This window comes from Dermacentor andersoni, unplaced genomic scaffold (genome assembly GCF_023375885.2).
Source record: "Dermacentor andersoni unplaced genomic scaffold, qqDerAnde1_hic_scaffold ctg00000175.1, whole genome shotgun sequence".
Taxonomy (NCBI): Eukaryota; Metazoa; Arthropoda; class Arachnida; order Ixodida; family Ixodidae; genus Dermacentor; species Dermacentor andersoni.
Window position 1 is genome coordinate 93,282 of NW_027314873.1, and position 19,404 is coordinate 112,685.

At 43.9% G+C, this 19,404-nt stretch overlaps 1 protein-coding gene across 2 annotated transcripts; it reads left to right on the forward strand.

Annotated features, from left to right (window-relative positions):
* Window positions 1–75: 75 nt before the first annotated feature.
* On the forward strand, window positions 76–14,748 carry LOC140214477 (uncharacterized). 2 transcript variants are annotated; one of them, XM_072285835.1, is made up of 4 exons: window positions 76–442; window positions 1,850–3,104; window positions 6,930–7,034; window positions 12,530–14,748. In XM_072285835.1, the coding sequence occupies exons 1-4, from the start codon at window positions 323–325 to the stop codon at window positions 12,532–12,534; spliced, it is 1,485 nt and encodes a 494-aa protein (XP_072141936.1). In that variant the 5' UTR covers window positions 76–322; the 3' UTR covers window positions 12,535–14,748. The 2 variants fall into 2 exon arrangements, 1 of the variants encoding a protein (XP_072141936.1); XR_011891404.1 differs by lacking the exon at window positions 1,850–3,104.
* The last annotated feature ends 4,656 nt before the right edge of the window (window positions 14,749–19,404 follow it).

Genomic DNA, 19,404 nt, shown 5'->3' on the forward strand with positions numbered 1-19,404 from the left:
GCTTTCTGCAGCTGACGGCAGGCGGCGAAACAAGTTTATGTTTACTAGCAAAGAAAAAAAAGCAGCGGCCAGGTGGCGACCATCAATGTTTTCCATCTCACAAAACACAATATATATCCATTGCTCACGCATGGCTCCATAATCTTGGATAGTCGGCCGCGTGGTTCGGTTTGTACATGCCTCCTTTTGGGGTTTCGACTAAGTTTTGTGGTATTCCGAAGGTGAAGCTAGCTCTTACTTGTGTTTGCCCGCAAGTATTTGCAGCAGCAGTAATAAGCGTGCCGCAGGCCCAGCTTGCTCTCTGCTAGTGTTTGCGCGCAGCATGTCGCAGAAGACGCGAGGCCGCTACAGGCGGTACTTGGAACCGAACTCAACTGATCAAGTACCAAAGCAGACCCTCAGCAGCATTGCCAAGCGAGCGAAAACACGCAGCGCTAGCAAGGTACGTGCAATACTGATAATTCAGTGATTATAACAAGTTCTTTTTGGGTGGAGGGGGGGGGGGGGCAGTTTTTGACATGCCACTTTGGTTTAGTGGCTGTGGCGTTCTGCAGCCGAGCACAAAGTCGAGTTCTGTGCAGAGAAATATAAACATCTTTATTGACTAGTCAGAGGACTGTTGGCGGGGCCCCTAATCCAGGGCTCCCATGACGATTGCCGCGGCGCCGCTTTACGATGCAGGCAGAAAGTAAAAACAGTCCTGTGTAGTTTTTCGTACAGAGCTCGATCAAGGCTCTAGTCTAGAACGGTGAAAGCAACTGCGAGAGCATCAGACGACCACCAGGGTCAAAAGAGAGAATGCGTCACTTAAAATCACGACGTAGCTGAGCCGCAGCGAATTGCGTCTCTTTTTCTCAAGCTTAAAAAAAAGACTGGGCTTGAACGCGTTGAACTACCACAGAAGAATTGCTGCTGTGCCCTATATTCAGGTAACAAATCTAGAATAGACAACGCAGTTGCAAAAGTTATCTCTGATTTCGATTGCTTGTGTAGGCAAATGAGCATAAGCAATAACTGAGCATGTGACAATGTAGGTAATTGTTGCCCTCAAATATAATACATTTCTTTCACATGCTATTACCACATCGACCCAAGAGGCCAGTGCATCAATTCCCTTTTGCAGGATTGTGCCAACTCGTTGGATTCTTTCCCTTGCCGTCAGATCTTTGCATTTCTAAGTACTTGTGCACTCCTTGATTTAACAAATAAATAAGCACACAATTGTGATAAAATATAATAAATTGTATTATATTAGCTTGATAGCTTAGGGGAGCTTTCTGTATCCTTGGCATTGAGATTTGTCAGCAGCCATTTGTATTATTGGAAAACAGGATTAGTTGTATTTTAAACTAATGCACATGATGCAACAAAACAGCATCACTGTGTTGCTTCCAATGGGCGTATGTTTTCTCTATTTTGTCATAATTTCATCCTTTGCTCATGTCGGTATGAACTTGAGCGCAGCAATTAAAATTAATCCAGGTTATATTAAGTGTCATGTTCTCATACGATTCTGTGTACAGTGCACTTAGAATATCCTGCTTCTAAGATGCCTTACGAACCACCTGAATTGAGTATTTTGCAACTGATTATATGGCAGCATGTTATACACATATTGTAATATCAATTATTAATAATGGCTGAACAAGGGAAGCCTCAGCCCAGAGCGAGCCTTCCATTGTGTGACCCTTTTTAATGTTTTGGATATCAATTATATTACTTATTCTTTGTGTTATTATTAGTTGTGATACTTCTGTTTATTACACATCACTTCCACTGTAATTTATCTGCCCAGTACGCAGTAAAAGTAATTACCACTTAATTAAAACTGGAAGGCCTTTTTTTCCAGGTTGTTGCACCAAACAAGCAGGCAGCGACCATTGTTTGTGCAAAGGACTCTCCAGTTCATCGGACAGCCAGTGTTTCTGAAGATGCATCTCGGGATGGCAACCTGAGCATGTTACCAGACATGGCTGCTAGCTGCCTTGATGATGAACCGCCAATGCCTTATGCCAGCAACACATGTGAAAGAGACGAGAGAGACGAAGATGAATGCTCTGTTCCTGCTCCCAGTGTTGCCATGCAGGATGTCGGCTCTGAAACCGAAGAAGAGGCCGACCATACACAGGTGCAACATGACAGCGAAGGTGACAGTGCAGCCGAAGATTGTGACACGGAACAGTTCGGTTTGGATGATGCCCCTGAGCAGTACTTCTTGAAACTCTCAAAGGAAACGCTCCCTTCGCAGTCGACGACAAAGGCAGAGGCACTGTTGCTCATCTTAGCTTATGTTGTCAGTGCTGGACTGACGTGGGCTCAAATTAGAGGTCTGCTAATTTTGATAAATGCCCTGTTAGGAAGCAATGTAGTGCCTGGAAGCACATATTTCTTCCGAAAGCTCTGGAAAGACAAGAAAGAACTGATAAAGCTACATTTTTTTTGTCACACTTGTCATGAATATTTGGGGAAGTTCTCAAGATCTGAAGAAAATGTGTCGGTGACTTGTCAGTCATGTGGCATGGAGAAGACGCTTCAGAGCCTGAAGCATTCTGGGAGTTTCTTCTTGATGTTTGATATGAGGCAGCGGATGCTAGATATATTGAAGAATGTTGGTGGTGCACTGCTTCAAAACTTGCAGTTGCTGGCATCGCGACGCTTTATACCAGGAACATACAGTGACATCACTGACGGTGATTTGTATAGAAGCATAAGGAAACAGTTTAATATGAGTTGGTCAGATTTGACACTGTGCTTCAATACAGATGGTGCACCAGTTTTTGAATCGAGCAAATATTCAATTTGGCCAATTCAAATTCTTTTGAACGAGCTTCCTGCTCAAGTCCGGTGGCAAAATATAGCAATTGGTGCTCTGTGGTTTTCAAAAGTTCACCCTCCAATGCATCTTTTCATTGGCAAATTTGTTGAAGAGCTTGCCAATATTGGAACTCTTACATGGTCCCATGGTGGAAGACGAATCAAATCAGCGGTCCATGCAGTTACTTGCTGTGTTGATTCGCCAGCTAGAGCTGCAGTTCTGAACATGAAGCAATTCAACGGCTACTTTGGCTGTAGTTGGTGTTTGGAGAGAGGCACAGCTGTAGAAGGTGAGTGCACGCATGGTACTTAGTGCCCATAGCTACAAAGCACTTTGAATTGGTGTTGTCAAACTCTTATTGGCAACAGAAGCAAAAATATTAAGTGAGTACTATGAACCAGCAAGTGGAGGGCAAATTGAGTGCAAGCTTAACTTTACACATTTATCATAGAAAGTGTATTTATTTGTCCAGCACCGAGGCTAGAGCTGGAGATCTATCTTGATAGATGGAAAAGCTGGGTGGGTGAAGTTTTGTTGCATATGTTCCCATCTACTAAATGGTCTGGATAGTTGCAATGTTTTTATGCCACATTGGGCAATTTTTGACTAGTTTTTCTCAAAGCAGTGTATATATTGTTTTTTACAGGACATTTTCTATAGAACATTTCTTTAGAGAACTGGTAGTGGAATTTAACATAATTTATCTCCGTATGAGCAAGTTATTTGTGGCTTAGAAGTATGGTTCTTTGTGCTAGTTGGTTAGATACATTAATGGGGATCATAGCGCTATAGGACACAGACTAGAGGGAGACAACAGGACAAGCGCTCATGCTGTTGCCTCCGTCTTCTCTGTGTCCTATAGCGCTATGATACCCATGGATTAATTTGTGGCTTCAGCCAGACGATTTGCAAATTTATTACTTGCAGAACATACAATTCAGCTGAACCTATCAGTGATGGCATTATGACAGCATGCTATGAAGCCACAGGAACATTAGTATTCCTGAGCCAATTTCCGTTTGTATCTTTTTCAGAAGGTACTTTTTTCAGAAGGTACTTGAAAGCCCTTTTTAGGACTAGTGTGTAGGTCAGCAGAAAAGTTAAGTGCTTTTGCCTGTGCATGGAACGGGAGTTTAAGCTATGCTGCTGCAATCACAAGCAGCAGTCTTGGTAAGCCGACAATTCTAGATGCATTGCAAAAAGTGTGGCGAAACTCGCATGTAATTTTAGGTCTCGTTGCCCTTGTTTATGGAACAAATCTCAATGGTTGCTCTCCGATGTGGCTTTGGTTGGCGTAGGCATGCTTAGCTCGGAGATCAGAGACAGCATGCATAGAGGAGCTACTGCCCTACAAGTTGCAGATGCTTCCTGTTCAGGAAGGGCTCATCTTCATTGCAGAGTGCAGCTCGTAGGCGCTTGTTCTGCGGCAAGCGTTGGCGTAACTGAGCAAATGACCGCAGCGAAGAATGAAAGAGTGAATGCGGACTGCAGCAGGGGACGAGATGTGAGGAGGAAGGCTGTGGAGGAGGGTATGGCGAAGGCATGAGAAGAAAAGTGTAGTGTAGCGATGATGGCTACGAGTCGGTGCCAGAGTAGTGCGCGTCATCTAGGAGGTCTGCCGGCGGCTGCTGCTGTGATTCGCAAGCACGCGTCACACACACGCTGGCTCCCGCAATCTCTAAATTAGCAAGGCAGTCGCGCCGTACTTCACTCTGTTTGCAGTGGGCTGCACAAGACTGATTGTCTGTGCCAGCCAATATATTGCGAAATGAAAACATGTATAGAGCTGTGCTCCAATTCTGCATTAGGGAGTATCCTGATTGTCGGTGAATTTATTTCTTCCTTCATGCATTGCACTTTTTGTTTTCAATGTGCCATGCTGGAGTGATGCAGAAGAAACTTCAAAAAAAATAAGCCAGAAGATGGTAATGCCAGTAGTTGTGCTGCGATAAGTTATGTTGTTGGGTTGAATGGTTGCTTCCCACTAAAAAAGACCCAGGTTTGAGTCTCAGCAGAACATTGGTTCTTTTGCTTTATTACTTTATGTTTATATTTTACTTTATATGCTGGTGCTTGATACTTGTTTCCATTGCTATGCAATGTCAAAATAAATCGAGCAGAAATTGCAGAAAAAAAGTGATACATTTTAGTAGCACGAGCTCCGAGGGACACTCTTGTTTCTTGCGCAGCACTTCCGGTCACCTCCTGTGATGACCGGGAACGAAATTGAATATAAAAAAAAATAGAAAAATAAACATGGTACAGTGCAAAATTCATGGGTACAATTATATGTATGACATCAAAGCATAAGTTTAGAAACAAGTTGAGTTACTGAAATATCTGGACCGCGCCAACATATGCACAAGTTGTCGCAGTTACTCCAGTCATCGTTCCACTGATGCCTTCAAAACCAACGCCGGCCCACATGGCCTCCATGACTACCAGCGCACCTAGCCAAACCAGCTATCCGCTGTGGCATCCTCCTCGTCCCATCCGCTACTACTGCGGCTATCGTGGCCACATAGCACATTTTTGCCACAAGCGCCAGCAAGACGAGCGTTGCGGATATGACGTATACGAACGGGATGACTTTTCGCCCAAAGCTACTTTCCATTGTCTAGGGAGCCTCCATGGTCAATGCCATCCTTATGCTCCACCACGCGGCCGCTCACCATCGCCTAATGTAGCATCCAAGATGGCTCCGACGTACCGTCCTGCGAGACGCTGCTCGCCATCACCCCTTCGCCACTCCACGTCCCCACTTGGACCTGCTTCTCAATTCGCAGAGCATCGTCCGGCTTTTGGAGGAAAAGCTGCATCAAACGACAGGACAGAAATTCCTCTATCGCGTCCGTGCAACATGATATTGGTTGTAGTAGAAGGTGTACAAGTAGAAGCTTTGATAGACACTGGTGCTAGTGTTTCAGTTATTCACCGTGAATTGTCTTCGCGACTTCGGAAAGTTACGACCCCCTATGATGGACCTACGCTACTCGCTGCTCAAGGGGCCGCCATTCGACCTACTGTCATGTGCATTGCTTGTATATCCATTGATGGACTTCTGCATTACGTACAATTTGCAGTGCTAAGTTCGTGTGCCCAGCAGCTCATATTGGGATGGGATTTTCTTTCTATGGCCTCCGCCTCCATCTGCTGCGGGCAACGCATTCTCCACATGAACGACGCGACCTATTCACTTCATGCAGATGATGCTCCACTTCACTTGCTTGCTGCAGAAGATACTGCGCTACCTCCTCGCCATCAAAGCATTGTTACTATGACGTCTGATGTCATTGACTGCGGCGACGTGCTCGTATTACCATCTGCAAGCGGTCTCGCAAGAGGGATAACCTTTGCATCAGGGCTGGCTTAGTTTTATCATGGCTCTGCACTTCTCTACGCTACAAACATGACATCTGAAGATATTCTCATCCCTAAAGGCACTACATTAGCTTGCACCACTGAATTGGAGTCTATCTCTGTTGTTTCCTTTGACAGTTTTTTACTGCAGATTTAGCTGCCACATGTATGCGAATAAAGTGGGAATGCACTGAAAGGTAATGTTTTAAATGATTTAAATGTAAATCAAAAATAAGTGGTTAATTACTTGGGCATGGTAGCAATCTGCCTAAAAAGCGCACATAAATTTATGCTGAATGCTTGGCTTTTTAAGCTAGTGTGCTAAACCACTTATAGAAACATAAAAATCATTGTGGTTTAAACATTGGTGGATTAACTGCAGAGTCCATCAAGAATTCATTTAACCCTCTTATTTACATCGCTGATCATTTTCCCACTGTACTGCCGAAAGCACCATTGCTGCAATGCTCTGTGCTGCCACCAGTAGTATTGGTACCACATCACATTATGTTTAGGTGGCATGCTCTGCACACTTTACCAATTTTAATAGCTGCAATCACCATATTTTATCTGGTTTTGTTATGCTATATGGACAAAGGCCGATTGCTGAGTCACTTATTTTGCAGGAATACTTAGTGTATGTGAGTGAAGACTTACTAAAGCTGAATTGCTGATACTGCCATATGATGTAATTCATAGCTTATTCTGATGCGTTCAGGAGATGACCTTTGCATTTGTGCGCTTATATTTGCAGGAACACTGAAGTACTTGTGCCATGCAGAGCCAGCCCCAGAAAGGACGCATGAAGGTGTTTTCAAGGCGATGCTTCAAGCTGTACACCAGAGAACTACAGTCGCTGGTATTAAGGGGCCATCTCCTTTGATGAAGCTAAAAAGTCTAGACCTTGTGTGGGGCTTGCCCCCAGACTATATGCATTGTGTTTTAGAAGGTGTAACAAAACAGCTGACTGAGTTGTGGCTTTCATCTGTAGGATCTGCCTATTACATTGGCAGAGAGCTGAAATTGCTGGATGGGAAGTTGTGTAGCATCAAGCCACCAATAACATTCGGACGAACACCGCGACCGCTCTCGGAGCGTTCTTTTTGGAAGGCTGTTGAATGGCGGCATTGGCTTTTATTTTATAGTATTCCATGCCTTTCAGGTGTGCTTGCACAAAGTTTCCTGGCTCATTTTTCTCTGCTTTCGAAAGCTGTTTTTTTATTGCTTAAAGATATTGTTACTGCAAGTGGCATAAATGAGGCAGAAGAGCTGTTGCTGAGATTTGTTGCTCATATGTCAAGACTTTATGGAGAATCTTCAATGACATTTAATGTCCACCAACTGCTACACTTGCCGAAGTCAACACGCATGTTTGGTCCTCTTTGGGCAACATCGACATTTCCCTTTGAAGATGGCAATGGCTTTGTATTGCGTCTTATTTCTGCGGCGAAGTTTGTGCCAATGCAGGTAGCTGAGAGGTGCATTATGCGAGAGATGTATCATAACTTGGAAAGAACAGTGACTATGTCTGCTCGCATAGCATCTGCAAAAGCGAAGATGGAAATTCAGTACAAGGCATGCTTTCAGACATGTGTTCTTGGTGTGCCCCAGCCATTTTCAGGGATGTCAGAAACTTTGCAGGAATTGTTTATATCTAAATTTGAGAGAGTGCCTGAAGTTTCAAGGTACTTCCGAGCACAGGTTGGCACAGTAGTCGTACATGCTGCAGACTATTTAGTTCCGCGAAAAACCTCTTCATATTATGTCAGCATGAAGGATGGCAAGTACGTGCATGTCTTGGGAATTTATGCGGACACAAGCTCCATATATTTTCATTGTCAGCACATGCTCATTGGTGCTTGTGCTTTTGATGTACCTCACATTATGCACTGCCAACACCCACCGCCCTCAGAAAATCACTGCCTGTACAGCAGTGATGACTTGCAGGCACAGTGTGTATTCTTCACTGTAGGCAGCTCATCCTACATCTGTGATGTTGGGAACTCTGTAGAGAAGTTTTGATTCCACCTGTAGATGTACAAGGCCTACAGGGACTGACTACTGATCTTTTAAAGGAATCCTTTGTGGTGAAATGGCGAGTTTACGAAATGTGTACAGCGAGCTGAAAGTATTCTTGCCTGCAGTAGTTAATCATATGAACTCTCTTGATGTGCATCAACACTAGCAATGTTTGAACTGAGAGAGCAGTGGGGACTTCATTCTGCATAATTTACACCATAGTCTCTTGTATAGTTTCTGAGCCGCCTCGCATTTCAATCCAGGCTTGCAGCGCTCTCTCTGTCGAAGCACCTATGCGGAAAAGTCGCAATGGCAGTGTATGCACTTCTGGAAGTCTTAAAATGTGACAAAACCTGTTCGCCTTACTAAAACTGTGGCTTGGGATGAAGGATATAGTAATAGAGCAATGACTGCTGTCTGTGAAGTAAAGCACACATTAGGCTGTCATAGCAAATCTGTTGTTTTGCATTCAAGAGCCCCTTACTTCGCTGTAGGATTTCAGTGGCTTACTTTTATACAATGAACTAGCTGCATTGGCCGAGAGCCCCAGTCGTGTGCCACATGAAAAAAAAACAAAATATATATGTATCGGTTAGTGTTCTTGTTTTGCACATTGTCAACAAGTCGCAAGGTTAATGTGCTTGCGTTTAAACATGTAATGGAGTTGTCGTCGACTGTGTACCGGGTTTGAAAGCTTAGATTTCTAATTATTCTTGCTGTTAAATGCCATATTGCGATCAATGCAATTTGATCAATGCGGCACCATAAGCATTGGTGTGCGATATTGGCAAAAATGGTGCTGAAGTGCTGCGACAGCATTAAGTCTTAAGTATTCAGGCCCCAGTGATCACGAGAAGTTGTTCAAGACAACTGTGACTAAGTTTTTACCCTCTATGCTAACTAACTTTGCCCTGAAGGTCGTAGACAAGAATGACATTGCCAGAATGTTTGCACAGAAGCTCCTGTCATGAATGGTCTAGAAGCTGTAGATGCAAATGATAGCAATACTTTTGTTTGTGTCGCACTTCGTATTGACTTTTTGCTAGGCTAGCTTGTAATACTGTTTCCATGTGAAACTAAAGCACAAGGAACCATCTGATGATAAATGAGGACAATCTGTTACATTTGTTCCTGCACACATATTTTTTGCAGCAGATGCAATTTTTATTTGTGGCAATCTCTTTGTTCTTGCCAGTGGGCATTACAGGCACATAGATTCAGTGAAGTGAAGCTGCGCAAAAAAAAAAATGCAAACTATTAGGTGTCTGCTCTACTGAGCTTTTATTGCTGAGTGGTATAATCGAAGCCTATATTTCTTTTGGACATGGTGGAAAGGTTAACATCGCGACATTTGAAATTTGCCTTTATTTTTCCCATATAACAAAAATCGGGAGAGCACCACAGACTAAAAGCTGCAAAAGTGTTTTCAGCTTTTGTTAGGAATGTTCTCTGCTGATGCTGCATGCATGTTGACCACTTATTTGTCAGGGGTTCTGTTTTCTGTCATTGTGGGTGAATTAGTTTGTTTATTTTGCCTGGCAGTGGCAAGCAGGCAGGCTGTCATGGCTATTGGCTAGCGCTATGTGCAGTGCTCAATTGTTCTTTAGCATGGCCAAAGTTTAGCCGCCCTTTCTAGTTCTCGGGAATCTTTTCTATTTCACCATACAGTCGTGGATTGCTTGAAAACTGTGCCCAGTATACTATTGATGTTGGTGACTCTAGAGGCAGGCATGTCCTCCTTTTGGTATCTGCACATCCATGTTCTTGTAGGAATCTAACTGCAATGGTTCTGTGCCAAGTCTTGTAGACTGCTGCTGAGAAGGGAGCTGCTTTGTTACGTGCGTGTGCTCTGGTCATAAAATTGAGTTTTTCTACCTTATTGATAACATTGAATTGGGGCTTGTTGGTCTGGCCGCAAGCTGAAGTAGTGTGAGGGTATAATTAATTTTTCCCCCTTTCTCAATCACTAATGTGGCATTTTTATTTATTTGTATTTTGCATCTGGTCATCAACATGCTTAAAAACTGATCAATAGTCCTGTCTGCTGATATTGTTTGCAAAGTGTCTATAGTAGAACACTTTGCACAAACCATTGGACTGTTTATTTTATTATGTATTTTTCACTGTTATTGTGTGCGAGTAATGACATGTGAAAGCTGTTGTTAGTGAAGTGTGTCTGTCATGGTATGCTTTGTACAAACTGTTGTAATGCTATTTTTTTCCCAGTGCCTTGCACTGCTGTATTGCTACTTCGTTTCTATGTGGCATTGCATGGTGTGTCCTGAGCTTTTGCAGAATAGCTAGTTTTCTATTGCTGTTTCTTGTTTATTGTATCATTTACTTCTAGTGGTCCTTTTATAAAATGAGAATCGATCAATATGTAATTGTTCATCTAATTTATTAACCGATATTCCACAAGTTGTATTTCTTTTTTTGCACCTGTATAAAAAAAGGCTCTTTTCATGCATTGCATTACCTAGATATGTACTGTGCTCACGGATTGAAACACGACACTGAGAGCGTGGCCACCAGTACATGCAGCACTGCTCGTAGAAGCAAGGTGTTGCATTGTGGTACTTTGCGAGTGAGGTTGTTTTGAGCGTATGCTTACTGCTTCTGGCTGCCTATTAATGGGACTGCGGTTCTCTGCAGCGCCGGAGGGGCGCGGCAAGCCTGGTGCGCTGGAGCGTGCTTGCGTGCCGATGGTTTCACGACATTATTTGCTCACGCACTCTTTCTATACATGCCCTTCCTATGCGGCACATGTGTTGTCCACGTAAGGCACATTTACGTTCATCTGAATAGAACGAACGTCTGCACGAAGGAATAGCAAACTTTATTGCAGAATGTAACCTTCTAGAAAAAAAAAAAGAAAGAATAACATTTGCTATTCCTTCATGCAGACATTCATTTTATTAAGGTGAACGTAAATGTGCCTTACGTGCACAGAATATCTGCCATATTGGAAGGGCATGTGTAACAAGAGCATGCGAGCAGACAGTGTGACGACATTGGCGGCACACTCTAGCGCGCCAGGCATGCAGCATCAGTGGGGCGCTGCGGGGAACCGCAGTCTCATTCATTGGCAGCTGGAAGCAGTAAGCCTATGCACAAAACGCTCTCACCCTCGCGGTATACCACACTGCATCACCCTGCTCCCACGCGACATTGCATATACCGGCGGCCACCCTCTTGCAGTGTTGTGTTTCAACCTGTGAGCACCATACATCATGCTTGCCATGTAATAGGGTGTGCAGACCTCATCAAGCCTTTGTTGCTTCTTGTCTGTGTCCTCGTCAGTGCCTGTTACTGAAATCACCTTGGAACTTGGAATGGTCGGATAAAAGAAACTTGCAGTAAGCATTTCGACAAGAGGACCTAATTGGGGTGGCAAATGTAGCAGCTATGTTCCAGCACTCTTGACGTAGATGCAGCAAGGTGTAGGAGCTGTGTGCCTCTATTACTATGCGAATTTGTGGTAAGGCGGGCGAGCGCATGCACCTCCATAAGGTTTACTAATGGCTGCTCGGTAGCAATTTCATCAAGTGTGCCATGCCTTTCATTGTGAGCTGTCTAGAATGGCAAGCAGAGCCGGCTTTTATGCCACCACATGTAACAAATGGGACCATGGCAGATGAGAAAACTGGTTGTGGGAAGGCCATTACTGTTTGTATGGGATTATGAATCACTTATGATGCACGCAAAGAGTGCAGCCATTCCCTCCTCTTACGACATGTAGAATAATGCCATAGGCTGCTAATCAAGACAGAGTTGAAAAGCATGTGGAGGCATTTGAGGAGAGGGAGATGCCACGGTCATGGTTCGTCGAAGCCAAATAGCCTTGAAGCTGAGAGCATTTCGCAAGTGCAGCTGCACAGGCCAGTTGTGCTAGCATTTTATACATGCACAAATTTGCTTACAGCTTTCTTTGTCCTTGGCGATAATGTAGCTGATTGGCACATTTCTGCTAAGGTACTTCCCCTAGCATGCAGTGCGATTGAATAATATATGCAAAAGAAACGCTCGAATAAGAGAGTGCGTACACATGGTGGCAGTTCATAGGGCCAATTGGGCTGTCCTGGTCGAGTTCATGTTGGGGTGAATGGTACATACGGTTCTTTAGAGGTCAAGGCTGAGAGTGGTGCTGGGGATGGGCGGTGGGTTGCATAGATTCAAGAAGTACGTACATGCCAGTCGTAGTTGCCTATCTGAAGGTTGTCAGCTGCGAGCCTGCAGGAAGACATAGCCATGGGAAGACCAAGCCTGTGGCTGTACATGAAACGTGCAGTCTTGCCCACTGACAGTGTTATGTTGAATATACATATGTTTTTCCAGTGTGACGGATCTTGGAATCGGGGCCGAGGTGCACCAGGCAGGTGTATGCTGACGGCAAGGGTCCAGCAAGGGCTGATGTTGAGGACCGTGTCATCCATTGGTGCTCTGATGGCACTGGCATAGTACAGCAAAAGCTGGTGTCTGCACGATCAGTCGCAGCTGATTCATGCTATTTCACAAGCTTAGCTGCAGGAACAATGCAAAGGACAGGTGGAGGTGGCTGGTGCGAGAAGCCGTCGGGAGTGGTGTCTTGGTGTGGTAATCTCGGTGTATCTGCAGTATCAATGTCTCATGAGGGATTCCGATAGCTGTCATTGCTTAATTTATTAAGAGCAGGTTTACTTGCTGCTGGGGACATGAATATAGAGTACACGAATTTGGCGGCAGCAGTGATACCAGAAAAAGCGGCAGTTGTGTAGGACTTGCAGCTGCAGCATGGTGGCGTGGTGCCTTACTCATGCTGAGGTAGAATTGACACTCAAGCTGAATGAATACATGGCAAGGCTACATCTGTGAAACTTTTGCAGTTCAGGCATCTGTGGGGATCAAGAGCACTGCTCTTCAGAAGACGGTCTACTTGCTCCTGCTTGCTAGGAGAATTCCTATGACAACAAAGTTGGGGCGGTGGTGGTGGTTGCTCGAAGTGGTCCTTGGACTGTCATGTAGAGAAAGTGTGCCTGGTAGAGTGAGTGGTAAAGCCTCGGAAATGGTTGTGAGAGGTCACCAGATACAACAGGTTGGGATGAGAGCCCGTGGCAGTGTGTAAGGAAGAAGTGGGATTTGTAAAGAAGCGGACAGGATTTGTGGTTGGCTCAGTTTTCTTTTGTGGGAACAGCAGGTGTGCGGACTTATCTGAGCTGGTGTGACAACTCATGGGATGAAGAGAGGTTGAAGGTCTGGACTGGCATGTGATAACATTCAGCATGGGTGAACATGGGTAAGCATTGTGAAGATATGCAATGAGGCCACTGGTCATGGGGTGAAAGTGGTCATGACAGCGTGCTGGGAGGAAGACGAAGTATAGTAGCCGATTACGCTGTGCCGCAGGTTCTTACAGATGTTTGGCACAGGAGGTGCCATTCACAGTTCCACAATTCGGCCCTCTGAAAGCTCCCGTAATGCATGGTGGTAATGCAGCAGTAAGTCAGTCACATTGTTAGTGAAATGGCTGTCCGGCTGGCTAAACCAGAGGGCTCGTTAGGCGATGCAGAACTCCAGGAGGCCGTGGAGCTGTGGGAAGTCGGCTGGTACAAAAAGGCTGCCGTCGCACTCGCTCTAAGTAGCTGTGCTTGTGCTTGCATGGTTGGCTCGGTTGCCTGAAGTCGCCATTCCGTGAAGGTGGTTGGGGAGAGGTAGCAGTCAGGTGCAACTGTTCATTGAATTGACCAGCCATGGCACCAATAGTTTGTGAGAGTGGTTGGTAAGCTCTGCTGCCTAGGCAGAACGTGCTAATGTGTTCTATTCATGTGCAAATCTGCATGTGGCATTCTCCTTCCTCAGTAGAGCTGTAGCCGATTGGTGCACCTCTACGATCCAAACCCAAGCTTGTGTGTTTATTTGCTTTCGTGAAGTACCTAATAAAATGAATGCCCCTCAACATGCTCAGCAGCAACTTTTGTACATTGAGGCATTCATAGTTATAGGCACAGCCCCTTGAGAACCATGAGTGATACTTGTGATTTTGATGTAAAAAAAAAGTGCTTACTTAGAGACAAGCATGGTGAGAAAATTTAAGAATGATATCACTACATGCACATTATCTGACAAAGGATAAGTGACATATACCTACACATTGGTGCATTTTCTTGTCGGCTTCACTGTTGGGTCGCACAGTTATGATAATGTTGCACAGTTATGCAAGTTTGTTTATTCACGTTGCCCCTAAAGGCCCTCCAGGAGAGGGTATTACATAGGCGGGGGTGGGGGGTACCCTTGCAAATACTCTTGCATCCCCATTTATGACACTACCACTGAGAGCTAGCTTACATGTTGTATTATCTGCGGTGTTTGTTTGCGTAGTGCTTGGTCTAACTGATGTGGATTTTAAATAGGCTATGTTGCTCATTTTTTAGACGTTTTTAAGAAAATTGCTTTGTCACCTCTAAGCAACTGTTTTGTCAATGTATCTTGTCACCTCATGGCAGTTGTTTAGCCCATGCTTTGTTGATGTACATCTGTGCATAATTTTTATTCACCAATAAAAAGTGAAATTTTCTGGACATATTGTCTTTTTTAAAATGAAGCGTGTGAGACACGGACAAATGAGGAAAGACAAACACAGTGCTGTGTCTTTCTTCATTTGTCTCTGTCTCTTGTGGTGTTTTTATTATGAACATGTACTACCAACATGCCCAAGTCAACCCTTGATATTTTCTTTTAGCTCTCTGCAAGCCTGTAGAATAGTTGTAGACCTGTCGAGACGAGAGGAACGGTACGACCTTCGGCTGGACGGGCAACGAACGAAGTGCCTGGTACTGTTTGTACTGGTACAAATGCCCGGCACCACTATAGTGGTGTCCTCTATTAGATGGGTAAGCCACATTAGTGTTGTCAGTGGTGTTTGTGGCACCCCATGGATTAAATGCAACGACACACTAGATCTTACTTTCCGTGATCGGATTTATAAGTTCAGTCTCTTGGGTGGCACCACGCACCTTCCAGGCCTTGCAACCTTTTTGGGGATGCCACCCAATATAGATTGAATATTTGATTTGAGCTCATTCTAACTTGCAGGTGCAAGTTAGAATTGTCTAGCCCAAGACGGGTATTTGGATATAGCAGGGAGAGGCCTTCTTCCTGCAGTGGATACCAAAATAGGCTGATGACGAGAATGAACGTATATGCAAAGAATCCACTATGAGTGCAGTGTACTTCCTGTAAGATATTTCATGTAGAATGTTTAACAAACTGTACAGTTACAGGATATTTGTTGTAGACCATTGTGAATTAGCGGACTATTGGGATAAGCTTCATGTAAGATCAACATATTTTCAAGTGAGACCATATGTTTTATGAGCTGGTTCAACACGAACGACTACAGACTGTGCTAGCAGAACAAGGATGAACGGGGATGTGAGGATAAATGTGCTAAACTTGCAGCAAGTAGTCTAAAAGAATCGGTATGACAATTGGTGAAGCATCCTTCATCAAACGTGTGATGGGAGATGAAAAAAAAAGAAAAATTATATTTTCCTTGAAGAAACAAAACCAGCTTGAAGTGAACACAGAAATGAAAGCTGAATCTAAACAAAAAAAAGAGGGGCAGTTGAATAAGCTGCCACTAGCAAGTGTTTGTGAAACATTTTTGTTCAAAGACTATCAGGTACAACAAAAGTTGTTGCAGTTAACAAGGGGAAAGACTGATGCAAAGTGAGGCTTGATGCAAATGAGGTGTGCAATGGTACGATTCTAATTTAGCAGAACCACAGTTGTATAGAGACAAGAGTTTCTGGATAAACACATGGAGGGGGTCACTTATGCGTAATAGTTAACAGCCCTTGAGTGAGCATGTCTTGCTTTAGGCTGCCTATAATTTCACTGTCTCGATCTAGACACCAATTCATTATTTGGGAGATCTTGCCACATTTGGATTCCTTCAAAATGATGAATGCTGCTTTATATTGCACTTAACTCTCAACGAGAACTACACACTAATATCTATATATGCATCTGGCATTTATTTCTGCACAGACCCCATGAAACTTTTAAGTTTTGTTTATACATTGGGCCTGTTTGATACTTGAAGGTGGCTTTCCTTGAATATTTGTATCCAATACAATGATAAAATATTGCTTTTTGTACACTATTAGTTAAAATGAAAAGCATGAAGCCAAAGGGAAAGCTCGTGCAATATATTGAACATGCTGCAGCGACGGAGCTGAAGCCATCTAGTGTTTGAGGCATGCCTGCCTAATAGCAATCCTGCTTATATCTGCTGCTGAATTCAAACATGAAACCTGTTTTTCATGCATTTATCACCTTCCTAAAGTACTGTGGGGCAAAGCTGTTGCTACATTAAGCACTGATTGACATTGAAGCAGCACTTGTAACATCTATGACAAATTTATTTAAGAAGCATCAATTGCTGAAATCCTGCAGGCAAGTTGGTAAAGTGCCGTGGTATCAGGCAGCATGAAATTGATGAGTACACAGGGTAAATGTAGATGTAAGTAAGCACTGACTTCAACCAATTTTATTACACAATACTAAAATGCTGAAATCTTGTTCACCTTACTGATGATCTATATATACAATTTCTGATATACAACACTGCTACAACTACCAGCAAAAAGAGTTTGTCACAGCCTTTGCTTAAATACAGAACACATTTAACATTATGCATTAATTGTTTTGGTGCACTTTTTTTGGTGGCATTGACATGGTCACCAGGCTAGCAGCCTGTACAGGTTGCTAAAATTTACCAGAAGATATAATTGTGGACTGCATGCATAGATGACAGCCTTTATCATGGAAAAAATAAGTCGGCTAGCTGTTACAGCATTTGCCAGTGTATGGGGCATATGGCATATTCTTCAGGCTCACATATGCATCTTCGGGGCTATAGAGCATATTTTCACCGGCTGGCTGTGTGTTATATGTTAACCTTGCAGTTTACAATTTTGTGACAGTTGCATTGCATGGGTGTGCTCCATGTCTACCAATAATCAATTGATGCACTCACTCAAAGCTAGACTAAACACACAATGTCTGCAGAAACATTGAGCCATCTGCCTGAAGGTAGCTCGGTGCACCCACAGCAACAATATGAGAACCGTATAGAATTTCTGTATATCCTAATGAAAATTTGTTAGCTGTTAAATTAATTGCTGTGCTGATAAAAATTTTGTTAACTCGCTTCAGAATGAAAGGCGTGCAATGGAAGTCTGTTCATGCAGCATTTAGCGTGAATGCATGCAGAGCTATCGCATACGCTATAGTAATGATCGGCGATAGCGTATATAGCCCAGTTTAGTACATGCAGACATATGATTTCCCGTTTGTAATCGAATTGGGCCGTATGCAACATACGGCAGTGCGTATACATCGGGAAAGCTCTTCGTTTTCCTAGCGGACGTATGTTTGGTGCATGAGGTATACATCACAAAACTGCACAATCGCTCGCGCTCAGGGAGGTCGCGTTTCGACCACGATTCTGCTTGTGAACTGCGCGCCGCAGCTGTCGCAGCGCTGCATTCAGATGGTGCGTTCATACACTCGATTCGCTGTAAGACGTCGACAGCCGTTTACGCCAGTTCTGGGCAGTTTCTTCAGTAAATGATGCCTTGCCGATATACCGCTCCTTGCCGTCACGGGGATGTTTTGATCTTTAACTGAAAACGTGTTTGTTTAGCTGCCAAAGCTAGGCACGCGCCGCCGAGGCCTTATTACACTGTATATATTGCGCAGTGACGTTGTCAGAGCGGACGGTTCGGAAAGACGCGCACGCGGAGAAAACAATTAAGCGAGAAGCGAAGTCACAACGCATAGATGCATGGTGTATTGCTCGGCAGCCACAAAAATAGAGTACGCGATCTTAATCACCCGCTGAGCTTATGAGTTGATGACAAGTCACCGAAAAAATTCAGTTTGTAGCGCAGCCTTCATTCTGCTTCTAACTGGCCCACCCTGCGAGGAAGTCGCCCAAACTCATGATAAATAAATATTTTCTCTCTCTCTCTCTCTAACTGGCCCAAGTTTGTAATGTCGCTTATATATACTATATATACATAATATACTCACGCGGTAACTGTGCTAATAGCGGCAATTAGTTTCTGCTCTCCTCGACACTCTATATCGCAATTGATGTTATTGTAGCTGTAATTAACATGAGGTGAAGAAATCATTCGCCTAGTGTACTGCGGAAAGCCACTCGGTTGCGAGTTGCCTCACGCATCTGCCGATCTCGACAACACAAAGAGTAAATAAAAGTAGAAGCACCAAACAAAGACTGATCGCTTTTGGTTACTGCAGCTTTTTCACGAGGATTTACACGTTCAACTCAGTTAATCGGCTGGGCGGACGCTTTCGTTTCGGACGGCCATGATGCCCGTAGAAATCTATCTAACCTTTAGGCGCCCTATTGGTCTACGAAAGCTACATGTAAAGTATCTCCAATAAATGACAAGACTCTTATTGGAACTGCAAGGTTGCCTGTAACAGTCTTACATGACTTTTAAGAGCCCTGTTTGTATTGGGAGGGTGCATATAGACACTCTTGACTGACCTTTAAGAATCTTATTGGTATTGGGAGAGTGCCCGTAAGAATTCCTGACTGAACTTTAAGAATGCTATTGGTATTGGGAGAGTGCCTGTAGGAATCCTTGACTGACCGTTAAGAATCCTATTTGTATTGGGAGAGTGCCTGTAGGAATTCCTGACTGACCGTTAAGAATCCTATTTGTATTGGGAGAGTGCCTGTAGGAATTCCTGACTGACCTTTAAGAATCCTATTGGTACTGGGAGAGTGCCTGTAGGAATTCCTGACTGACCTTTAAGAATCCTATTGGTACTGGGAGAGTGCCTGTAGAAATTCCTGACTGACCTTTAAGAATCCTATTGGTACTGGGAGAGTGCCTGTAGAAATTCCTGACGGACCTTCAAGAATTCTACAAGTCCATCAAGATAGCCCTGACGGATTTTTTGACCGGGCATGCATCTTTTGGTAGACGCGGATGAAGTTTTCTGCAAAACCACAAGATGTGCATGCAAATGGTGCTTTTGGCAGAACGCGCACGTGGATTTCTACCAAACGACGTGGTAAGCATGCCGATGCTGCTCTTTTTAGCACCCGCGCACGCATTTGTGCGAAAACGCGTTTTAAGCATGCACATGCATCTTTTGGTAGACGCGGATGAAGTTTTCTGCAAAACCACAAG